Source organism: Carcharhinus amblyrhynchos, chromosome 15 (assembly GCF_965287045.1).
Source record: "Carcharhinus amblyrhynchos chromosome 15, sCarAmb.v2.hapA, whole genome shotgun sequence".
Lineage (NCBI taxonomy): Eukaryota > Metazoa > Chordata > Chondrichthyes > Carcharhiniformes > Carcharhinidae > Carcharhinus > Carcharhinus amblyrhynchos.
In genome coordinates, this window is record NC_137338.1 from 31,479,852 (window position 1) to 31,499,869 (window position 20,018).

At 39.0% G+C, this 20,018-nt stretch overlaps 1 protein-coding gene across 1 annotated transcript in view; it reads right to left on the reverse strand.

Moving 5' to 3' along the window:
* Window positions 1-7,538: 7,538 nt before the first annotated feature.
* LOC145353213 (importin subunit alpha-5) overlaps window positions 7,539-20,018 on the reverse strand; it is a 43,284-nt gene continuing 30,804 nt past the window's right edge. Inside the window, exons 10-14 of the mRNA XM_080203738.1 lie at window positions 18,053-18,131; window positions 17,501-17,626; window positions 15,945-16,072; window positions 13,455-13,633; window positions 7,539-10,612 (exon numbers count right to left, since the gene is read on the reverse strand). Coding sequence (XP_080059864.1) covers window positions 10,422-10,612; window positions 13,455-13,633; window positions 15,945-16,072; window positions 17,501-17,626; window positions 18,053-18,131 — 703 coding nt within the window. The 3' untranslated portion in view covers window positions 7,539-10,421. The remainder of the gene's footprint in view (window positions 10,613-13,454; window positions 13,634-15,944; window positions 16,073-17,500; window positions 17,627-18,052; window positions 18,132-20,018) is intronic.

Consider the following 20,018-nt stretch of genomic DNA (forward strand, 5'->3'; position numbering starts at 1 on the left):
CCAATCAACCTAACCCACACATCTTTGGACTGTGGGAGGAAACCGGAGCACCCGGAGGAAGCCCACACAGACATGAGGAGAATGTGCAAACTCCACACAGACAGTGACCCGAGCCAGGAATCGAACCCAGGAGCCTAGAGCTGTGAAGCAGCAGTGCTAACCACTGTGCTACCATGCCGCCCCACTGACAAAAAGTCATCCTGACTTGAAAGGTTGGCTCCAATTTCCACAGATGCTGTCAGATTGGTTGAGTTTTACCAGCATTTTCTGTTCTCGTTTAAGGGACCTGTTTGCTACAATCGAGCCAATTATAGTGAGGTATTCACCAAGTACCTGGCATCACAACTGCACTAAAATTCATATATCATGTTACTTATTTGTGGTAAGCAGAATGCATTTTTGACTTGACAGCAGCATCCTGTTAGTGGAAAATGCCACTTGTAATGTGTTGAATTTCTGTGTGCATCAGGTCCAAGTTGCACCAATGTTCATTTCCAAGCATATTGAATATGCCAAAGTGAGATAGTCCTATGTTTATAGTCCCAGATTATTGCCCGATGGCTCTGACATCCATCATCATGATGTGCTTTTAAAAAGGTAGTGATGGCACAGATCAATTCCCCTCCCAGATTGCCTGGATCCACTACAGATTGCCTATTGCCGCAACAGATCTGCAGCAGCTACTATCCCCCCACTCCTGCAGTAAATCCTGGAATACCTGGAAAAAAACTAATGTCAGACTCCCATTTATTATGACTCCTCCTTCAACACCATTATTCCTATAAAAACTCATCTCCAAACTTCGTGGCCTAGGGCTCAGCTCCTCCCTCTGCAACTGGATCCTAGACTTCCTAACCCACAGACCACATTCAGCAAGGATAAACAAACACCTTGTCCACAATTATTCTCTCCACCAGTGCTCTGCAAGGCTGTCGCCTCAGCCCCTCACTATATTCCTTCTAGACCTACAACCGTGTGGTTAAATTACCCTCCAACTCGATTTTCAAGTTTGCTAATGACACCACTATGGGTCAGATCTCATAGAATGATTAGGAGTACAAGAAAGAGGTAGGGAATCTGGTGAATTGATGTGATGAAAATTATCTCCTTCATTTTATTGATTTTGAGGGAGAGATTATCATGGACTTTAGGAAACATACTAATGTGACAATAATAAAATCAAATCAAAAACATTTGTGAAAAAAAGATTGTAGCCAAATAATCTAGAAAAGCAAAACAACATGATCTAAAAATTAAACAGTACACTGAAAAATTCCTCAGTTAAAAGCAATCCAGGAGATCACATGGACCAAAGGTTTATCTGTAATATAGAAAACAGGAGTAGGCTATTCAGTCCTTCAAACCTACGCCACCATTCAATGTGACCATGACTGATTATCTTCTCCATACACACTGACACTGAGTCAAGAAATCTAGTTCCTTCTTAGATATATTCAGTGACTTGGGCTCCAGCACTCTCCTTTGAATCAAATCCAGGTCCCTGGCACTGAGGCAGCAGTGCTAACCACTGTGCCACCATGCCATCCTACAGCAGCATATTGTATTTCCATGTTCTCCATTACAAATGTTTCCATTTTGAACTGTGAGACCTGCATTTACCTTCGCTAAGCGTTTTCTTTTTGTATACTTGTAGGAGCTTCAAGTCCGCTTTTGTTACCTGCAAGTTTACTCAATCATTTTCCCCCTCTTTCTGGTGTTTTTTTGTGCCAGGAAGGAATATGCAATTGTTGTACGGCATGCATACATTCTTTAAATATTAGCCTTCACCATCATGCTTTTAATGAAGTTCCCCAATCTATCTTAGCTAACCCGCACCTCAATTTCCTTTGTTCAGATTTAGGGTGCCAGTTTAAGTCAGACTTCTTCACTTTCCATCCTAATGGAGAATTCTACAATGTTATGATCACTGTTCTGTAAAGGACTCTATGCAAGACGATTAATTAACCTCTTCTCATTGCATAATACCAAATCTAGGGTAGTATGGTGCCCAGTTGGTCCTTTAACATACCAGTCAACAATCATCTCATGTACATCTCAGGCATTCATCTGTCACAGTATTGTTGCTCATGTGATTTGCCCAATCTATAAGTAGATTGAAATCATCCATGACTATTGCATGCATCTCACATTTTCTGTTTAATGCCATCTCCTACATTGCCATTAAACAGTAGTGGTAATGTCTATAGGCCTCTAATGTTTTCCTCCCTGCTGCTTCTTGGCTCCACTAGAATGATTCTCCATCTAGATTTTCTGATCCAATTTCCTCCTCATACTACTGCACTGATTTCATCCTTAACACCACTGGAAGCACCTCCTTTCCCTTTTGGTCTGTCCTTGCTAAACATTGAATATCTTCCCAGCCTTAGTCATCCTGCAGCCATTACATATCGTTATGGTGTGTTCTTTTCCAAGCAAGAATTCATCCAGCCTCTTGTAGAGAAAGAGAGGCAGTACCTTCATCAGTTGGTAATGTGTTTTAAAGGGTCACTATTTTGGGGGGTGGGGGGGGGGGGATAGTGGGCAGGCAGGGGAGAGGAGAAACAGAAGGAAAATCAATAGACTTTTAAATTAGAAGGAAATAAAAAGGGTTAACCATGGAAACGTGAGTGAAGAAAGAGGCCATTTGGCTCAGAGTCTGCACCAACCACGATCCCATCCAGGCCCTACCCCCATACCCCTACATATTTACCCACTAATACCTTTAACCTACACAGCTCAAGACACTAAGGGGCAATTTTTTAGCATGGCCAATCAACCTAACCCGGACATCTTTGGACTGTGGGAGAAACCAGAACACGAGGAGGAAACCCACACAGACATGAGGAGAATGTGCAAACTCCACACAGATTATGGGGAAAATGGGATATTGGAATTGAGGATCACTTAGATCAGTCATGATCTCATTGAATGGCAGAGCAAACTCAACAGGCCGCATGACCTACTTCTGCCTATTATGGTCCATCTATCCCTTTTGTTTATTTAGGTCTACAATGAACTCAAGTCTCCCTGGCTGTTACACAGGATCAATAGCCATACTATCCAGCCCTTTAAAGATAAAGATCACCATTCGATCACCTATAAGCCTATGCTGCTCTAAATTGGTCAAGGCCCTTATTAAGCCCTTCACGAGCTCTTTCAAGTTGTCCATAGCACCCGGTCTCAAGCTGGGAATAATTATTGTAGCTCATCTTTCGACCCAACTACATGATGTTTGTGGATAGATCAAAACTGCGCACAATATACCAGATGCAGTATGATTAATAGTTTGTATATTAGCAAAATCATGTTTTTTATTTGTACTGAATGCTTGTATTACTACAATCCAACATCCTGTTAACATTAGCCACAATTTTTCCATGTTGTTTGTGAACCTTCAGTGACCTCTGGAACTTGTCAACTTTTTCAATATTGTTCCCTGCATATTGTACATGCATTAGCCCTGCCAACGTGCATACCACTACATTTACCCAAATAGCATTTTTCTAGCTTATTTAAGCCTTTTGAATTTGATTCTACTAACCCACTAGAATCCTCCACTGTGACAACCCTTGTAGAATAAGTGAATTACTTATGTGCTTCCAGCAGAAAGGGGCAGCACTGGGAACATGAAGTTGAAAAAGTTACCAATGTTTGAATATCTTAAATCACTGCCATTGTAAATAATTTTAAACATAATCCAAGCAAAGTTCATAGTGTGAAAGCCTCTCAAATGATTGACACAATTGTACAGACTCCAACATTAACAATTTCAAACTGCCAAGATCTAATCGTACATGATTCAAATTTGTTGTGTCAGTGCCAGCTTTCAGGAAGAGCAATTAGAGTTCCACTCCCAAATTTTTTTCTTGTAGCCTTATTTCTTTTCACTTCAGATAACTATCCATTTATCTTTTACAGACCCATCTCCACCACATTTAACAGGTAGAGCATTCCAAATCCTAACCACGTGCTGATTTTGCTAACATACAAACCATTAGTCATACTGCATCTAGTATGCCACAAATTGTAACGCAGTTGGGTCCAGAGGTGAACAGAATACAAAAAGGCATTCCTCATCATTGTTGTTTCTAATACTGATCACTGAGTTTTGTTTTCAGGTTCTCAACATTTTTGCTAATAGTTTCTTCCCATCTAGCCGCACAGACCCTCTATCAAAATTCCTTAGTTGTCTTTTACACTAACAGCCCAGCTTCTCCAGTCTGCCCACATTGCTTAATTCCTCATACTTTAGAGAACCATTCTCATGAAATCTTTTCTGTAGCTTCTAATGCCTTCACATCCTTCCTAAGGTCTGACCAGAAATGGACACAATACTCCAGCTAAAAGAACAAATTTGGGTTTAATGCAGATTGATAACTTCCTTGTTTTTGTACTTTATGCCCAACTGTAAAGCCAAAGATCTCATATATATGCTTAACTACCATGTTAATTTGCCCCATCACTTTCAATGATTTGTACAGATGTAGCCCCCCAGGTTCCTACACCCATTTTAGAATTGTACCCTTTATTTTATGTTGCCACTCCTCAATCTTCCTATCAAAATGTATTACTTCACACATCTGTGTTAAAGTCCATCTGCCACTCGTCTGTCCTTTCTTCCAGCCTACCCAAACCCTCTTTGGATTTTACTTGGGTTATACAGAACAGATGATCAGAATGAAATTCACAGTAGGTCAATAATTCACACTACTAAATTTCATACATCATCTGGAAATATTTTTATTAAATTTTCATGGCTTGTCTTACGGCAAATTATGTTGTTTTATGTAATCAGTTAGAGCAAATGGACTAAAGTGGTTGACACTTGTGCTAACATTTTAAAAAGCTATCAAATTTGGCAAGGAGAAAGTCCAAGTGACAAAAGAACACAAATGCATACCTGTAAACAAAAATGAATTGTACATTAAGAAAATATTGTCATTGCTGCTGAATCCTTAACATCAAGGTGAATCTTCTAGCTAACACCTTTCAAACATGGTAGCTAATTGGTTCCTTATAAAATGCTCAAAATGTAAAAGACTTTAAAAAACTTGCATTTATGAAGCACCTTTTATGACCATCATTCTTCACTAGAATTTTTGAAACATCACTGTTGTAATGTAGGAATCACAGCAGCCAATTTCTCCAACCAATAGTGTCATAATGATCAGCTGACCTGTTTTTGAAATTTTCACTGAAGGATAAATATTGGCCAGGGCACCAGGAACAACAACTTTTCTTCTTCCAAGTAGTGCTTTGAGATATTTTATGTTCAGCAGAAAGGGTAGACAAGGCCTCAGTTTAACGCCTGACCTGAAAGCCGTTACCTCTGGCAGTGCAGCACTCCTTCAGTACGGCACTGGATTGTCAGCCTTCATCAAATGTAGTTCTTTTTTGTCCTATGATTCCATGGATAACCTAAAAGGACACTGCTGAAATTCAATTTGCTACATCTATGGGATACATTAATTTATACCAGGGATCATTGTCATCTTAATATGGGGTGTGCAACGCATGAAAATAAATCATCACAAACTCTGAATTCCCTGCCACAGAAGTCTGACATTTCACATTATAAGAATGAAACAAAAATCAAAACTATTATTTGGACAAAATATGTCAGATTCTCCCCCCACCCCTTCCTAAATCATCACTTATTTGTAACATTAAGACTGGTCCTATCTTTGGAAATCTATGATTCCAAAGAGTGCAACATTTAAAAAATAAGGATAAGATAGATTTCAAAACAGATTTACAAAATAAATTCATATATATATATATTTTTAGAATAGAAAATTAGTACCTAAATTTTTTCTTGAAAATTGCAGAAATGCTATTTGGTGACATCAATGAATCTTGGCAAAGGCTAATTTGAACAACATTCCCTGTGGATCTTCTCCCCCCCAGAACTCCTACTGGTAAGTGATCCTAAAGCTGGACGATACTGGGGATAACACGTTCAAAAGATAAACATAAATGTGAACTGGATAAGATATGCAATGTTTGCTCAGGGCCAAATTGTTCCAACCTTCTTCCAAGCTCAGTGTCAAAGACTGGATATTGCAAGTCCTTAATTAACATCGATTTGGCCAGTTTTGTTAAACCATCACGGATACAAATGGAACATATGCTGTTCACAGCAGGCCATGAACTTTGTGTCACTAAACATGTGTTTGTAGGCACTGACCAGTTGCATCAACACACAGCATTCCTAGCATTTTCCATCAAGTATTATTCATGCTATGCCTTTGACATATTTGGAAGTGTGTGATTTGTATTTATTTATTGTACTTTAGTGATGCAATTCTTTATAAAGAGTCAAAACGCTGAATAACTGATGGCAACGAGTCTGGTAGTAAGAAAACAGGTTATTTTAGAAGTGAAAGGTTAGAGGTTTTAAAGCATTTTGCAGCTGGAGGGTAAGCAGGTATCTGGAGGGTGCTTGGATTATCTCCTGCCATGAGAACAATCCATGGTAGTGTTCCTTTAAGTGTTAGCAAGTCTTACATCATTCAAAACATGGAAAGGCTCTCGGCCATCTGCATCAAAAACCAAAACCAACGCAACGTGCTTTAGTATGAGGGTCATTTAAGCAAAAGCTTGTATATAATGATTTAAACAAATCAACAGGGTGAAAGTTCAGTCAGAAAGTTTGAGTATTTGGTGTGGTTGATTGAAATGTTTTAAGAGGCGCTGCAATTTGCATAACAAGTGACAGGAGAAACAGCTAGTCCCAATACTGATGTGGCTGATCCATTTGAAGAAAAATTATCAAAAGGTAACTACTTATCAAAACAAGTCACTGAGATGAGGCATTATTGGAAACAATGCCACAAAGAACATTTATTTTTCAAGAGGAAAAGCCAGCACCAGGATTTTACCTCAAAGATTGCTTAACTATTACTGTGGGAACACTGCAAGGGTACAAGTTTAAGCCCTTAATGATGTACCACTCATACCAAGCATCTTGAAGAGCTACTGGCATTTGAAAGCACATCTGAATGTCATTTGCTGATCAAATAAGAAAGCCTGGATAACTGGGACATTTTTTCAAGAATGGTTTTCTCCATACTCGATTCCTGCTTGGAAGGAATATTGTGCCAAAGAAAATATTGACTTCATGATATTAATTGTCTTGAGATAATGTCTCAGGTCATCCATTAACTTTGATGACTTACTGGAAAATGTTACGGTTGTTTCCATCACCCAACTTCATTGCTATAGCCTGAGTCAAAGGGCAATAGCAACTTAAATTATTTATGCTGTACCTTCTTCCAGCTCATTAAAACAATTGGTGAAAATAAGCCAATCAGGGTATTTTGGTGCGATGACAATATTGAAGGGTATCAACAATATTGATGATTCATGGGATGAAGTTAGGGTAGTGTGCATGAATGGTGTGTTGAAAACCAGTCCAAAATGAGTTTCATTGTCTCCCAAAGTTCAATTTAAAAATCGCTAATTTAGCCACACAAGTTGGTTCTGAAGAAGTGAAGGAGGCAGACGTGGTGCAATTACTTGAGTCCCACGGAAAAGAATTGTTGAATGAAGATTTAATGCAACTAGAAATACAATGAACTGAAGCAAACTGTTGAAACACCAGCCCCTTGAATGTCAACAACAAAATGATTGTCAAACTTCTAACTTATTGAAGAAGCAATGGAAATCTTCACAAAAGCGATCTAAACAAAGAACGCAGTTCCAAAGTGAATTAGGCAATAATGAAATTCACTGTTACAAAGGAGCTTTACCAAAAGAAAAATCATCCAACGGCCTTTGGGTAAATCTTTCAAGCTCGTTGATGATCCTGCCCCTCTACCCCATTAACTCCACAACTTGTTCCTTTACTCTATCCCACCTTCTACAACCATCACTAGTGAGTAGCATTGTATTTAAATTTACATTTTTATTTTAAGTCATTTAAGTTAGCAATGTACTGCACAGGTACAGTATTGCAATTTTTTGATGCAAAATGTCAAGAACCCAACTCCAGATTATACATGAATTCTGATGAAATTCAGATTTGTTTAACATGTTTCACTTGAGGTTACTCTTCAAGAATGCACTGGCAACGTGTAGCTGATTTTAAAGAGCTGCTGCCTGTACTGTAATATTGCTTGTAGAATTCTTATCTACTGAGATTCTGCCATTAATTAAACTTTATTACCCTTTATTTTCAGATATTAATTTACTACCCCAATTTCAGCTCATTTTACATAATAAATCAAAGTCAACTGTAGATGTGTACAACTGGTCACCTCCACCCTGATCCAATTCACTAGGTAGCATGTGGCAAAATGGCAGAAGAAAAAAAAATAGGGCTGGTATGGTAGATGCCAATTTGCTAAAGGGGAAAAGAGGGAAGAGAGGTCAGTTAGATTAATAGATCAAACTAATTCTAAAATTGTATGGAGTAGCAGAGAATCCAGTGAATTGTCATGAAATGTACAGATGATTCACTCTGCTTGCTTTGGTCAGCTGTTGACTCCAACTATCTTGTGACAATATGGTTATGGTGGCATGTGACCTGCTCCCAAATCTTGGTCCAAAAAAGGGAGTGTGGAACAACCTTCTGTGCCTCTAGAGCAGCTGACTGGCAGAGGCCTGGATAACAAGTTGTCAATGTTTCTAAAAAATATGCAAAAGAGCAACATCAAGGGGAAAGTATATTAATTGGATTCATCTAAATCAATAGAGAAAGAATGGCATGTTAAAAAGTTATTTTAGAAAGCACACAGCCACTCCTTTATACAACTGGAACTTGACCAGTGCAACTCATACTCTGACAAATGGTAGCAAGTACCAATGAAGTATAAGAAATATGCATAGTCATGGTATCACAAATATGGTCACAAAACTGTACTAACTGCATACCCACCATGACTGTTAATATTCATGATCTCTTTACAGACAATTTCAGCTTTTGGGACTCTAGCCTAAACTAGTAGTTCTTCTCTTATATACCAGGAATTTGAACATCTGAGTGAACACTGGTAGGTCATTAGAAGATGAGGTCAGCTGAACAGGATAATTGCCATTGATTTGCATCAATGAAAGATTTGTAAAGTGACAGTCTTCAAAAATACACTTGACAAATAATTGATTGAACCTCTTGTTCAGATTTTGCTATGATTTGTTCTTCATGACTTTTCAGTGCAAGCCATTTCTTCCATCACACTTCTTTCCAGTTTGCACTCACTAAACCACTGGGACTACATTGCACAATATCAGAGGTAAGGAAAGCTGGGGCGGGCTCCTTATTTTTATTCTTTTTCTGAAAAGAATGGCAGTTACATTGCCCAAAACACCACTCCTAAGTGGCAAGAGGATTTTAATTAAACGTGAACTAACAAGCAAAATGATTTCCGGTTCTAATGTACAAAGTGCGCTAAACACATCTTAAATGCATACAGATATCAGAATGGGTTCTAGAATAAACCTCTACTCCATGACGTTCCAGTGCATTTACTGTATACTAGTCATTTCAGTTGTTGCCAGTGTAGTTCCAACATTTCCTACTGCTGAATTGCTGATTTTTCTCAGATGCAATATAATTCACTACCAATCACAGACCCTTATGTGCATTAACTTAAACGTCTCTGCTTCACAATTCCGCAGAAATCTTGTCTAATTTTCACAAGAGCGTTTTAAAATATGGAGCTAGAAAAAATTTTTTTTTACATTATGTTTAGAGTTTCCACAAAGTAAAGGTTAAGTAGTTCAGTAAATCCCATCTCACTGGTGTGATGGGCCAGATTGATACAACTGAGCAGGAGGAAGTAATGTCCATAACATCAAACCAGCCATCTCTCAATTAAACCACAGTAAGGAATGATCACAATTCTCATTCTAATAGATTTGTCATTAATTATATAAAATGCAAGTGAAAAGTTATTAGATGCAGGGCATTACTGGGTACACAGTCCATCAGTTTACCTACATTGATATTGCACCAGTTTGATTTTTAAACAAAAAAATCAGCAATATTAAACATCACAACAGAAAGAACAGAGCCACAGCAAAGGATACAAGTATTTAAGATGGAAGAGTCAGGTGGTGCAAATTTGCTGAGTTTTCCCTAACCCCTATTTGAATGTTTATATACATATATTATTATACACACAAGAATACAACCTTCATATATAGCATACTTTGTGTGGTTCCCAAATGTAGCTTTGTAGAGTGTGCTGTATGTAAATACGTGCTTTTCTATACACCTACATACAACCTTTTGTTAATAAGAACCATTCAGCTTTGAGCAAGTTCTTACTAGCATCGTTCACCTGTATAGGTGTATAATAATTGTGTCCAGGTGCAGTTCCTTCTTTCCCCTCCCACAAACTTGTCAGTCCCAACAGCGCTGGCAGAAGTGTGTGTGTGTATGTATGTCTCAAGTGGAGTCAGTAGTCCTCTGATCGTGCTTACAGCTGAAAGCCTTCCATCTGAGCTTCATGCGGCTGAAAGATGTATTGCTGCTGATTAAGATCGACTTGTGGAACAATATTGGCATCTTCCTCCTCTTCTGTACCAAAATAATGCTCTATTAGATCAAATGCTTTTTGATAAACATCTTGGTTTTCATGGCTTTGCAGGAACTCAATCTTATCCAAACCTACAGAAGATTTAAACAAAAGGAAAGAGATTTCTCTTTTAGATACTTTGGACAGAGTTTTTACTTTGTAAAAATTGCAAGTTCCCAGTTGCACCCAAAGTGAAGTTATGGTTCAGACATCCACATACACTTTGCATAATTACAAATGTAAAATCTTTAATGAACCAGTCTTTTGGGTCAGCATAATAGAACATTACTTTAATTTAAATATTCATTGCTGTATTTAGGTTCAATATCGTGCAATTTTATTAAAAGTAACTGAAAATTGGTTTATCATGGATGTATTTTCTCTAGTTATCCACCTGTAAGTAACCAGAATTTAAAATCACTGAAGTTCACTTTTAAAAAGACTATATTGAGCCATTACTAGTTTCATTGGTTTATTCCACAATTTCAACTTCAGCCTGTATAGGTTTTAAAAAGCCTCCTCAAAGAGCTGCAATCAGCTAAAATTCACCAGTTTCCTTATTCTGATCAGAGGGAGAAACCAGTTTTGGGTCACTTAGTGGTTTATTACATGAGATGAGAGATATCTTAAATCAAAAGTAAAATGTTAGAAATGATAAACTAAAGGAAGCAAAATGTGCCAGGATCTGGTGGGACACAGAAGTTTGACAGGGTTTGTAAATAGCTGGGGTCTGATGACCAATCTATATCAATGACTTAGATACAGAGATAGTAGGTACCATCATCAAATTTACAGATTACACAAACAGGTGGGAAAGTGCCATAGGTTAAGTGAATGGAACAAAATTTGACAGAGGCAAGTTTAATGTGGATAAGTGAGAGGTTATCCATTTTGGTAGGAAAAGTACAAAAGGCAAATGATCTAAATGGAGAGAAACTTCAGAGTGCTTTACTGCAGGGGGATCTGGGTGTCCTCATACATGAACTGCAGAAAACTAGTAATCAGGTAATAAGAAAGGCAAATGGAATCTTGGCATTTATTGTTAAAGGAATAGAATATAAAAGTAATAAAGTGTTGTAGCTACTGTACAAAGCAGTAGTGAGATCACACTTAGAATACTGCATAGTTTTGGTCCTCTTACATAGGAGAAGGCTTAATTGAGGTGATGATGATGAGGTGGACTGGCAAATTATTCATGGGAGGAAGTTCTCTCTTGTAGGAATCTGGAACAAGAAGTTGCAGTTTTAGGATAAAGGGGTGGCAAATTTAAAACGGAGAAGGAGAAATTACTTCTCTCAAAGGGGTGTGGTGTGTGGAATTCACTACTCCAGAGCGCAGTGGATGCTAGGACATTAAGGAAGTGGATAGATTTTTAATGAAGTGTTTGAAGGGCTACAGTAACAGGTAGGAAAGGGGAGTTGAGGCCAAGATTAGATCAGTCATGGTCATATGAAACGGCTGAGTAGGTTCGAGGCGCTAAATTGCCTACTCTTGCTCCTAGCTGTAATGCTCTTATATTATGAAGGAAATCAGGGGAAAATAGCAAAAATCCTAACAATTACATTTCTGGTTTTAAGTGGAAATGTGCCAGATGACTGCAGATTAGCCAAATACCCATTTTCACTAAAGAAATGTTAATCTGGGAAATAACAATCAGTTAACATCCATGGTAGCAAAAAGTTGAGTTCAAACATTTAAATTGAGAGGAGCAACCAACATGAATTTCATAAAGAATGAAAAGTACCATGTTTGAGGAAGTTACAGATATGGTAGATGGGAAATATAGTGGGTGTGTGCACGCACATGCTTTTAAAGCATCTTTAACTTGACTATTGGACTAGATTAAGGGTACAAAATTATAATAGCAAAGTAGATTTAAAAGTGGTTAGAAGGAAAAAACTGTAGGAAGTATGGGCAGTTTGTTTGGTTCTACGCCTCCTGTACTGTAATTTAGAATTAAAATCATATAGTCCAGATTTTGGACTACCACATAAAATAGCATATCCTATTAGCTGCACTTGTTTAGGTACATGTTTAGGTTTTAAAAACCTTCACCAAAATGCTGGATTTGTAAGCCATTAACAAGATTGAGCAAAAAGTGGATCTGGAACCTTGACAAACAGAACATACAACTGTATTGCCAAAATTAATAAGATAAAAGAATTATAAAAACAAGGACTGAGAAAGGTGAATTTAAATGAATGAATTCAATGTCAAAACCGGTATAGAAAGAAAGTTAAAGAACATTGGATTGAGGGAAAACGATTGAAAGGAAAAAAGCATTAAATTTTTAACATTTCCAACAACTCAATTCAAGTGAGAGTCTCAGTTTTGGGGCAAAAGAGGTTGATTGCAGTCAATGATTGCCACATTGTTAAAAGCACAATGCCAATTACTAGATTTTATATTGCTTGTTTAATGGGTAATGTGCAAATGCAATAACCTCATTGAAATCATGATGAGGTTCAGTTTTTGCAAAGCTATTGGCACAACAGCATAAATTAGTCAGTGATTTATAATTCACATTCTGCTCTTCAAAGTTGCTGGACAATTTTCAGATTTATGCTTTGTTCACAAGCTTTTTTTTCAAATGGTTAAAAATATTTTGTAGTAGCTCAAAAAAACCACAAATGTTCAGGGAATGGTTAACTTCTGTCTCCTCCTATTACAGTTCAACTTCAAGACTGGGCCATAGACAAATTAAACAGTTAAAGCAGTGTTAAATAGTATTTATTTACAAAATATTTCCTTTAATAGAATTACTCCTGCACGATTGAACAAAGAATACAGAAAATAAGCTAAAAACATTAGCAATTATTTTAAAAGTACCATTTCCATAATATACTTTCCTCAATTGCACAACTTAAGCCTCAAGCAATTTGTTTATTTATCTGTTAATTGTACATAAAACAACCTTCATTCTCATCAACTCACCATAGGCTTCCTCTATTAATGCACAGTACGGATTTATTCCGGTTCCATTTTGTTTTGCTTCCTGCTCACCCAGTCTAAGGATATTCTCCAAACCATTCAGTGACACTTGAACGATCTTTGCATCCATAACAGTCAGCAAGTCACACAATGGTTTGATGCAGCCCAATTCCACTATATATCTGAGAATGATTATAGAAAGGACACAATCAAATCTCAATCCCAGGCTGGCGCACATGAAATATTAGTACAAATTCAGTATTGGTTATTGATTTCCTGGTCCAGAGCAACAGAGTTGCGGTCAGTAAAACATTTCATTCATAAATATGGTTTATCAAATGCCCACAGAACACTTGTGCTTTCATATTTAAATCAGAGTGCATGCCATTTCCTGAGAGAATAGCTGGAGACTCAAAGAAGATTCCTCTTCTATTCACTAATCACCACCCTGATCACCCCAAATAAACGTAAACCATGAATTCCAATTTATAATTTAGCCTCATTAAAACAAGAGTACAGACTCTACTTCAACCTAATAAAACAGCATTTCTAACTAGGTTTTAGACTACTGAGTTTTGAAGATATTTATGGATGAAATCCATTAAGTCAGTTATGGTCCCATAAACTGTCCAGAGTTTCACATTACTTGTCACCTAACAGGACTGTAGTTTAGCAAGTTAACTATTAAATATACTCAGTCAGGGAATAATATTCTTTGTGACATTTGTGTATCTTGGAAAAAATAATTTTCTGAAGTCCACCTGGATCATAAGTTTTGCATTTGAATCATACCTGAAGTGAAGCATTTCATGCTCACCCTAGCCAAATTCAAATGCAAAAAACTTATGATCCAGGTGGACTTCAGGATATTAGTTTAATCTGAATTATAACCATCTTTAAACGATATGAAAAACAGATTAACTGGTTATACATCTGTTGTTTTAGGTATCTTGCTGGGTGCAAACTGGCTGGGGCATATGTCTCTATAGCAATAATGATTGCACTTTTATTGGTGTGTGAAACTTTAGGATGTTATTCATTCATGGTATGAGGGCATCACTGGTAAGGGCAGAATTCATTGCTCATTTCAAATTACCTATGATAGTGGCAAGTCATCATCTTGAACTGCTGTGGTCCTTTTAGTGTAGGTACACCTACTGTGTTGTTAGGGACGGAACATTAAGATTTTGACCCAGCAACCGTAAAGGAACTGCTGTTAATTGATGGTGTGTCACTTGGAGTGAAACTTGCAAACGGTGATGTTTCTATGCATCTGCTGTCTTTGTCCTAGATGGTACAAGTCATAGGTTTAGAAGGTACTGTTGCAAGAGGGTAGGCGAGTTGCTGCTCTGCATCTTATAGATGGAGCAAACTACTGCCATTGTGCACCACTTGTGGAGGCAGTGAATGGATTGTCAATTCAGTGGGCTATGTTGATCTGGATAGAAGAACAAAGAACAACACAGCACAGGAAACAGGCCCTTCAGCCCAACAAGCCCACGCTGCCATTTTAACATTCAGTGAATGCCTCATCTACCTTCTTCTACTTATGACTTTTCTCTATGCCAGATTTGGGGAGGTCTAATTTAGGGACCATTTGTTCACACCAATCAGCCTAAAAGCACGTTTTTGGGGTGTGGGAGGAAACTGGAACACCTGAGGAAAACCCAAGCATGGGGAGAATGTGCAAATTCCTACAGACACTGACCCAAGTCAGAGATCCGACCCAGGTCCACGTATCTGCACAGCAAACAGTGATAGTCACTGGGCTGTCGTGTTTCCCATCAGTTGGTCCAGTTTAAGTGTACACTAACGACGTGAAGCACTAGGCAGCTCTCGAAGCAACATCCAAGAGCAGCCCTCGCACGACCCACCGCGTGTATGCCCCTGGTCGGCCAACAAGGCAGACCGAATCATCTGTGGATGTAAAAAAAATGGTGTGGCGTTCGAGTGCTGTTGGAGCTATACCCCTCCAGGGAAACAGAGACTATTTTATCACATTCCCGACTTGGGCTTGTAGCTGGTGGCAAGTTAGGGAGTGGGCTGCACATGGCAGAATGCCCAGTCATTGACCTGCTCTTGTAACCACAGTATTTATCTTAATGTTTGCCTGTCCCTCCCTCTCAAATCTGAGAGACCAGGCATTTACAAAAGTGGCATGGAACCAGGGCATCTAGTAACAAATTTTGCCCTGGAGTCCCAGTTGAGCCTTAAATGCACGAAGACCTCCTGAGCAGGTGAAAGAGAAACTTGCACCTGAAGAAGCTTTGCACAGCAGTAATAGAGGAACAAATTGGAAATTGGCAGATATGTAGGGAAAAACATTAAAAAGACCCACAACAAACAGAAGGAACCACTACAAGAATGGACCACGTAAAAATTAAGCAGGTAGCCGAAATGAATCAATAGAAAACATATAAGGAGCAGGCACTTTAAATATTAGACTGTCTTTTCATGAACAAAGCCAAATATTCAATGCAGAAGAAGTCATACTTGATCTGTTCAGGAGTTCCACCAGATGTTGCATTAGTAATGGCCCAAGCAGCTTCCTTCCTTGTCCGGAATTCTGCTGTCTGTAGAATAGTTATTAGGACAGGGAAGATGTCGGCATCTATCACAGCCTGCAAACATTACACAAAGTGTTTTTAAAATCTTAAGTATCATTCAACTAGTAATCAGTAAAATTATAAGTTTTGCTCTTCCATGGAAATTCACCACTTTACCACAATTCACCAGAGAATCCACCATTTTTTCTGGTCTTTCTGGATTTTCAGAAGGCGTTTGACAAAGTACCTCACAAGAGGTTATTGCAGAAGGTCGAGGGACATGGAGTTGGGGGTAGGGTGTTAGCGTGGATAGAGGATTGGTTGTCAAATAGGAGGCAGAGAGTGGGGGTCAACGGGTACTATTTGGATTGGCGGATGGTGACTAGTGGAGTGCCCCAGGGGTCGGTGCTGGGACCTCAGCTTTTTACCATTTATATAGATGATCTGGAGGAGGGAACCGAGTGTATGGTGTCGAAATTTGCTGATGACACCAAGATTGGGGGAACGGCAAATTGTGTGGAGGGTGTGGAGAGTCTGCAGAAGGATCTAGATAGGCTGGGTGAATGGGCCAGGAAATGGCAAATGGAATTTAATGTTGGCAAGTGTGAGGTGGTCCACTTTGGTAGGAAGAATGGTAGGAAGGACTATTACTTACGTGGCGAAAAACTGCAGCAGGCGACGGTGCAGAGGGACCTCGGGGTCCTTGTGCATGAGTCGCAAAAACCCAGCTTGCAGGTGCAGCAGGTGGTCAGGAAGGCGAATGGGATGCTGGCCTTCATAGCGAGGGGGATTGAATATAAAGTAGGGAGGTCTTGCTGCAGCTGTATAGGGCATTGGTGAGGCCGCAGCTGGAGTACTGTGTGCAGTTTTGGGCACCGCACCTGCGCGAAGATATTTTGGCCTTGGAGGGAGTGCAGAGGAGGTTTACTAGGCTGATACTGGAGTTGAGGGTGTTGAGCTATGAGGAGAGGCTGAATAAACTAGGCTTGTACTCGTTAGAGTTTAGAAGAATGAGGGGAGATCTCATTGAGACGTATAAGATGATGAATGGGATGGATAGGATAGAGGTGGAGAGACTCTTCCCGCTCAAAAAAGACAGTAGGACTAGGGGGCACAGCCTCAAGATAAAAGGGGGGGCAGTTTAGAACGGAGTTGAGGAGGAACTTCTTCACTCAAAGGGTGGTGAATCTCTGGAATTCTCTGCCCGTTGAAGTGGTGGAGGCTGCCTCGCTAAATATTTTTAAGACGCGGTTGATGGGTCTTTGATAAGCGAGGGGATTAAGGGTTATGGGGAGAGGGCAGGAAAGTGGAACTGAGCCACGACAGATCAGCCATGATCTTATTGAATGGCGGGGCAGGCTCGAAGGGCTAGATGGCCTACTCCTGCTCCTATTTCTTATGTTCATTTTAACATGGTATGCAGTTCACACCAGGACACAAGCATGTGTGGAAGTAAAACAATGCCAGTACTAACTGATACATCTACCACAAGTTGAAGCATACCTGTATCTGTGCTCTATTGCCTGCTGTAATATTTGAGATGGTCCAACATGCTTCCTTTTTGATTGACTCTTTTGGGCTGCTCAATAAGTGCAATAAACTCTGCAAAGCAGAGCAATTTAAAATTACCTAGAGGTGAAAAAAAATCAATTAAGTACACAATTACAATGCCAGTTGAGTTATTTAAGTGGTTTTAGGTGTCTATATACACATTAGTTGAAGCAGTAAATTTGGGAACTGGATGTTGATCTTAATCCAAAGCATGCTGGATCCAAGCGATGAGATTTTCCTGTTTTCTGGCAGTACTTGAATTCTGATTAATTGATTGCTTAGCGATAAACCTTGAAAGTTACTCAAGAATTCAAAAATTTACAAATTATCACACCCATCTTTTCTATACACCTTGTGAAGTACTGAGGTACTGCACAAATGTTAAAAGTTAACATTTTATTAGAAAAAGTGAAATTATATTTACTATGATTGTTAGCTTGCTCATGCTGCTTTCCTTTTTAGACATAACATGCTTCAAAGTTTATTAATTTTACCTCCACTTACCTGAGTCTGTATATCATCACCTGTTACAATGTTTCCTACTGCACGTAAAGCTGGTGAAATCACTTTATAGTCACAGTGCCTGTCAAAAGAAAAAAAAGAAACATTACTAACAAAAATAACTTTACATCCAAAGTTCTATTTGCATATTGAGACAATGATTTGGACTTGCTGGCATTAGACTGGGATGAACACCGTCAGTAGTCTCAACACTAGGTAAGAATCCAAATTACAAATAAACCTGTTGGACTTTAACCTGGTGTTCTGAGGCTTTACTGAGACACTGATTGGATGAGCAACTGTCCCCCAAAGCACCAAAGCTGTGTACTATGCCTGCAGAAAGTTGGTACTGGTTCTTTTGAGTACACTATTGAGGGAACATAGTATAGGAAAATATTGGAATTTAAATGTTATGAGGCAGAGAGTCCTGGAAATGGACACACACAATACTGGAACATCTCCAATACAATAGAATGGTTAAAAAGGAACTTAGAACTCAATAAAAGTCATGCAATAAATTAAGGGAAAGCAGAACTATATAATGATTATGTTTCTAGTCACCAAGGAACATGCTGATTCACTGTCCAAATATTATGACTTGCTTGCTTATCTTGCCTTCTCTAGCGATGAATGCAGGGAACCATCAGCTGAGGACACAGGTTTCTGGGTAAAATGGAGCTGCTTCAACAAGACAGCAGTCAAACAGAAATAAGAACCTCAAAACAGGTGGTGGCAAAAAATGGTGTAAAGTTGGGATATTTGTTAAATTGGAGTTCAAAAATTTTTTATAAAATGGGCAGAATTAAAAATGGGGCTTTAGACCAAATTTCAAAATTAATACTGGGGTCCAGTAATCTGAGACAGGCAAGGCTATTTTGACCCATATGCACATCAATTTATAGAAGAGGGATTGTCCCAGTGGTTTATGCATCAACAGGTTAACAAATAGATAACATTAAAAAAATCCATTTCTCATGCCATGGAATGATATGTTCCACTGTGTCACTGGCCTTAATTCATTTTGGGCTGTATCTTTGAGGATTTTTGACTGAAGCGCTCAAGTTTATTTCTAAATTAAGATGGATTTGGAAGATACTAAAAGGAGCCTTGAGTTCCTGCAGTGCATCTTGTAGATGGTACATACTGTTGCTACTGTGCATTGATGGTGGAGGGAGTGAAGTGTGGAGTTCGCACTTTCTCCATGTTTCTGTATGGGTTCCCTTCAAGTGCTCCGGTTTCCTCCCACATCCAAAGATGTGCGAGTTAGGTTGATTAGGGCCAATTTATGATGACCAATGTCAGGGGAATTAGCAAAGTGTGTGGGGCTACGGGAATAGGGTCTGGGAGGGATTGTGGTCAGTACAGACTTGATGAGCCAAATGGCCTCCTTCTGTAGTGTAGGGATTCTCTGAATGGCACTGTATCCGTAAAGAATCAAATGAGCTGCTTTGTCCTGGATGGTGTCAAGTATTTTTTGTTGGAGCTGCACTCATCCAGACAAGTGGAGCATATTCTATCACACTCCTGACTTGTGCCCCAGGATGTGGGTATGCCGGCGTTGGACTGGCGTAAACACAGTAAAAAGTCTGACAACACCAGGTTTTAGTCCAACCTATTTATTTGATAATATTCTCACTAGCTTTCGAGGGGACAGCCTCTTCGTCAGGTGAATGGAGAGTTCTGGCCTCAGACAGAGCATATAAAGCACAGACAGTTTAGAGATTACTGATTAAAATGCGAATCCTTACACCTAACCTGCTGTTCAAGACCTGAAGTGGCTGACAATGTAATCTCACTTACTGTACTGTCTGGAGACAATACACATCTCTTTAAACTGTGATCAGTGCTCCTACCACTCACATTGTCAGCCACTTCAGGTCTTGAACAGCAGGTTAGGTGTAAGGATTCGCATTTTAATCAGTAATCTCTAAACTGTCTGTGCTTTATATGCTCTGTCTGAGGCCAGAAC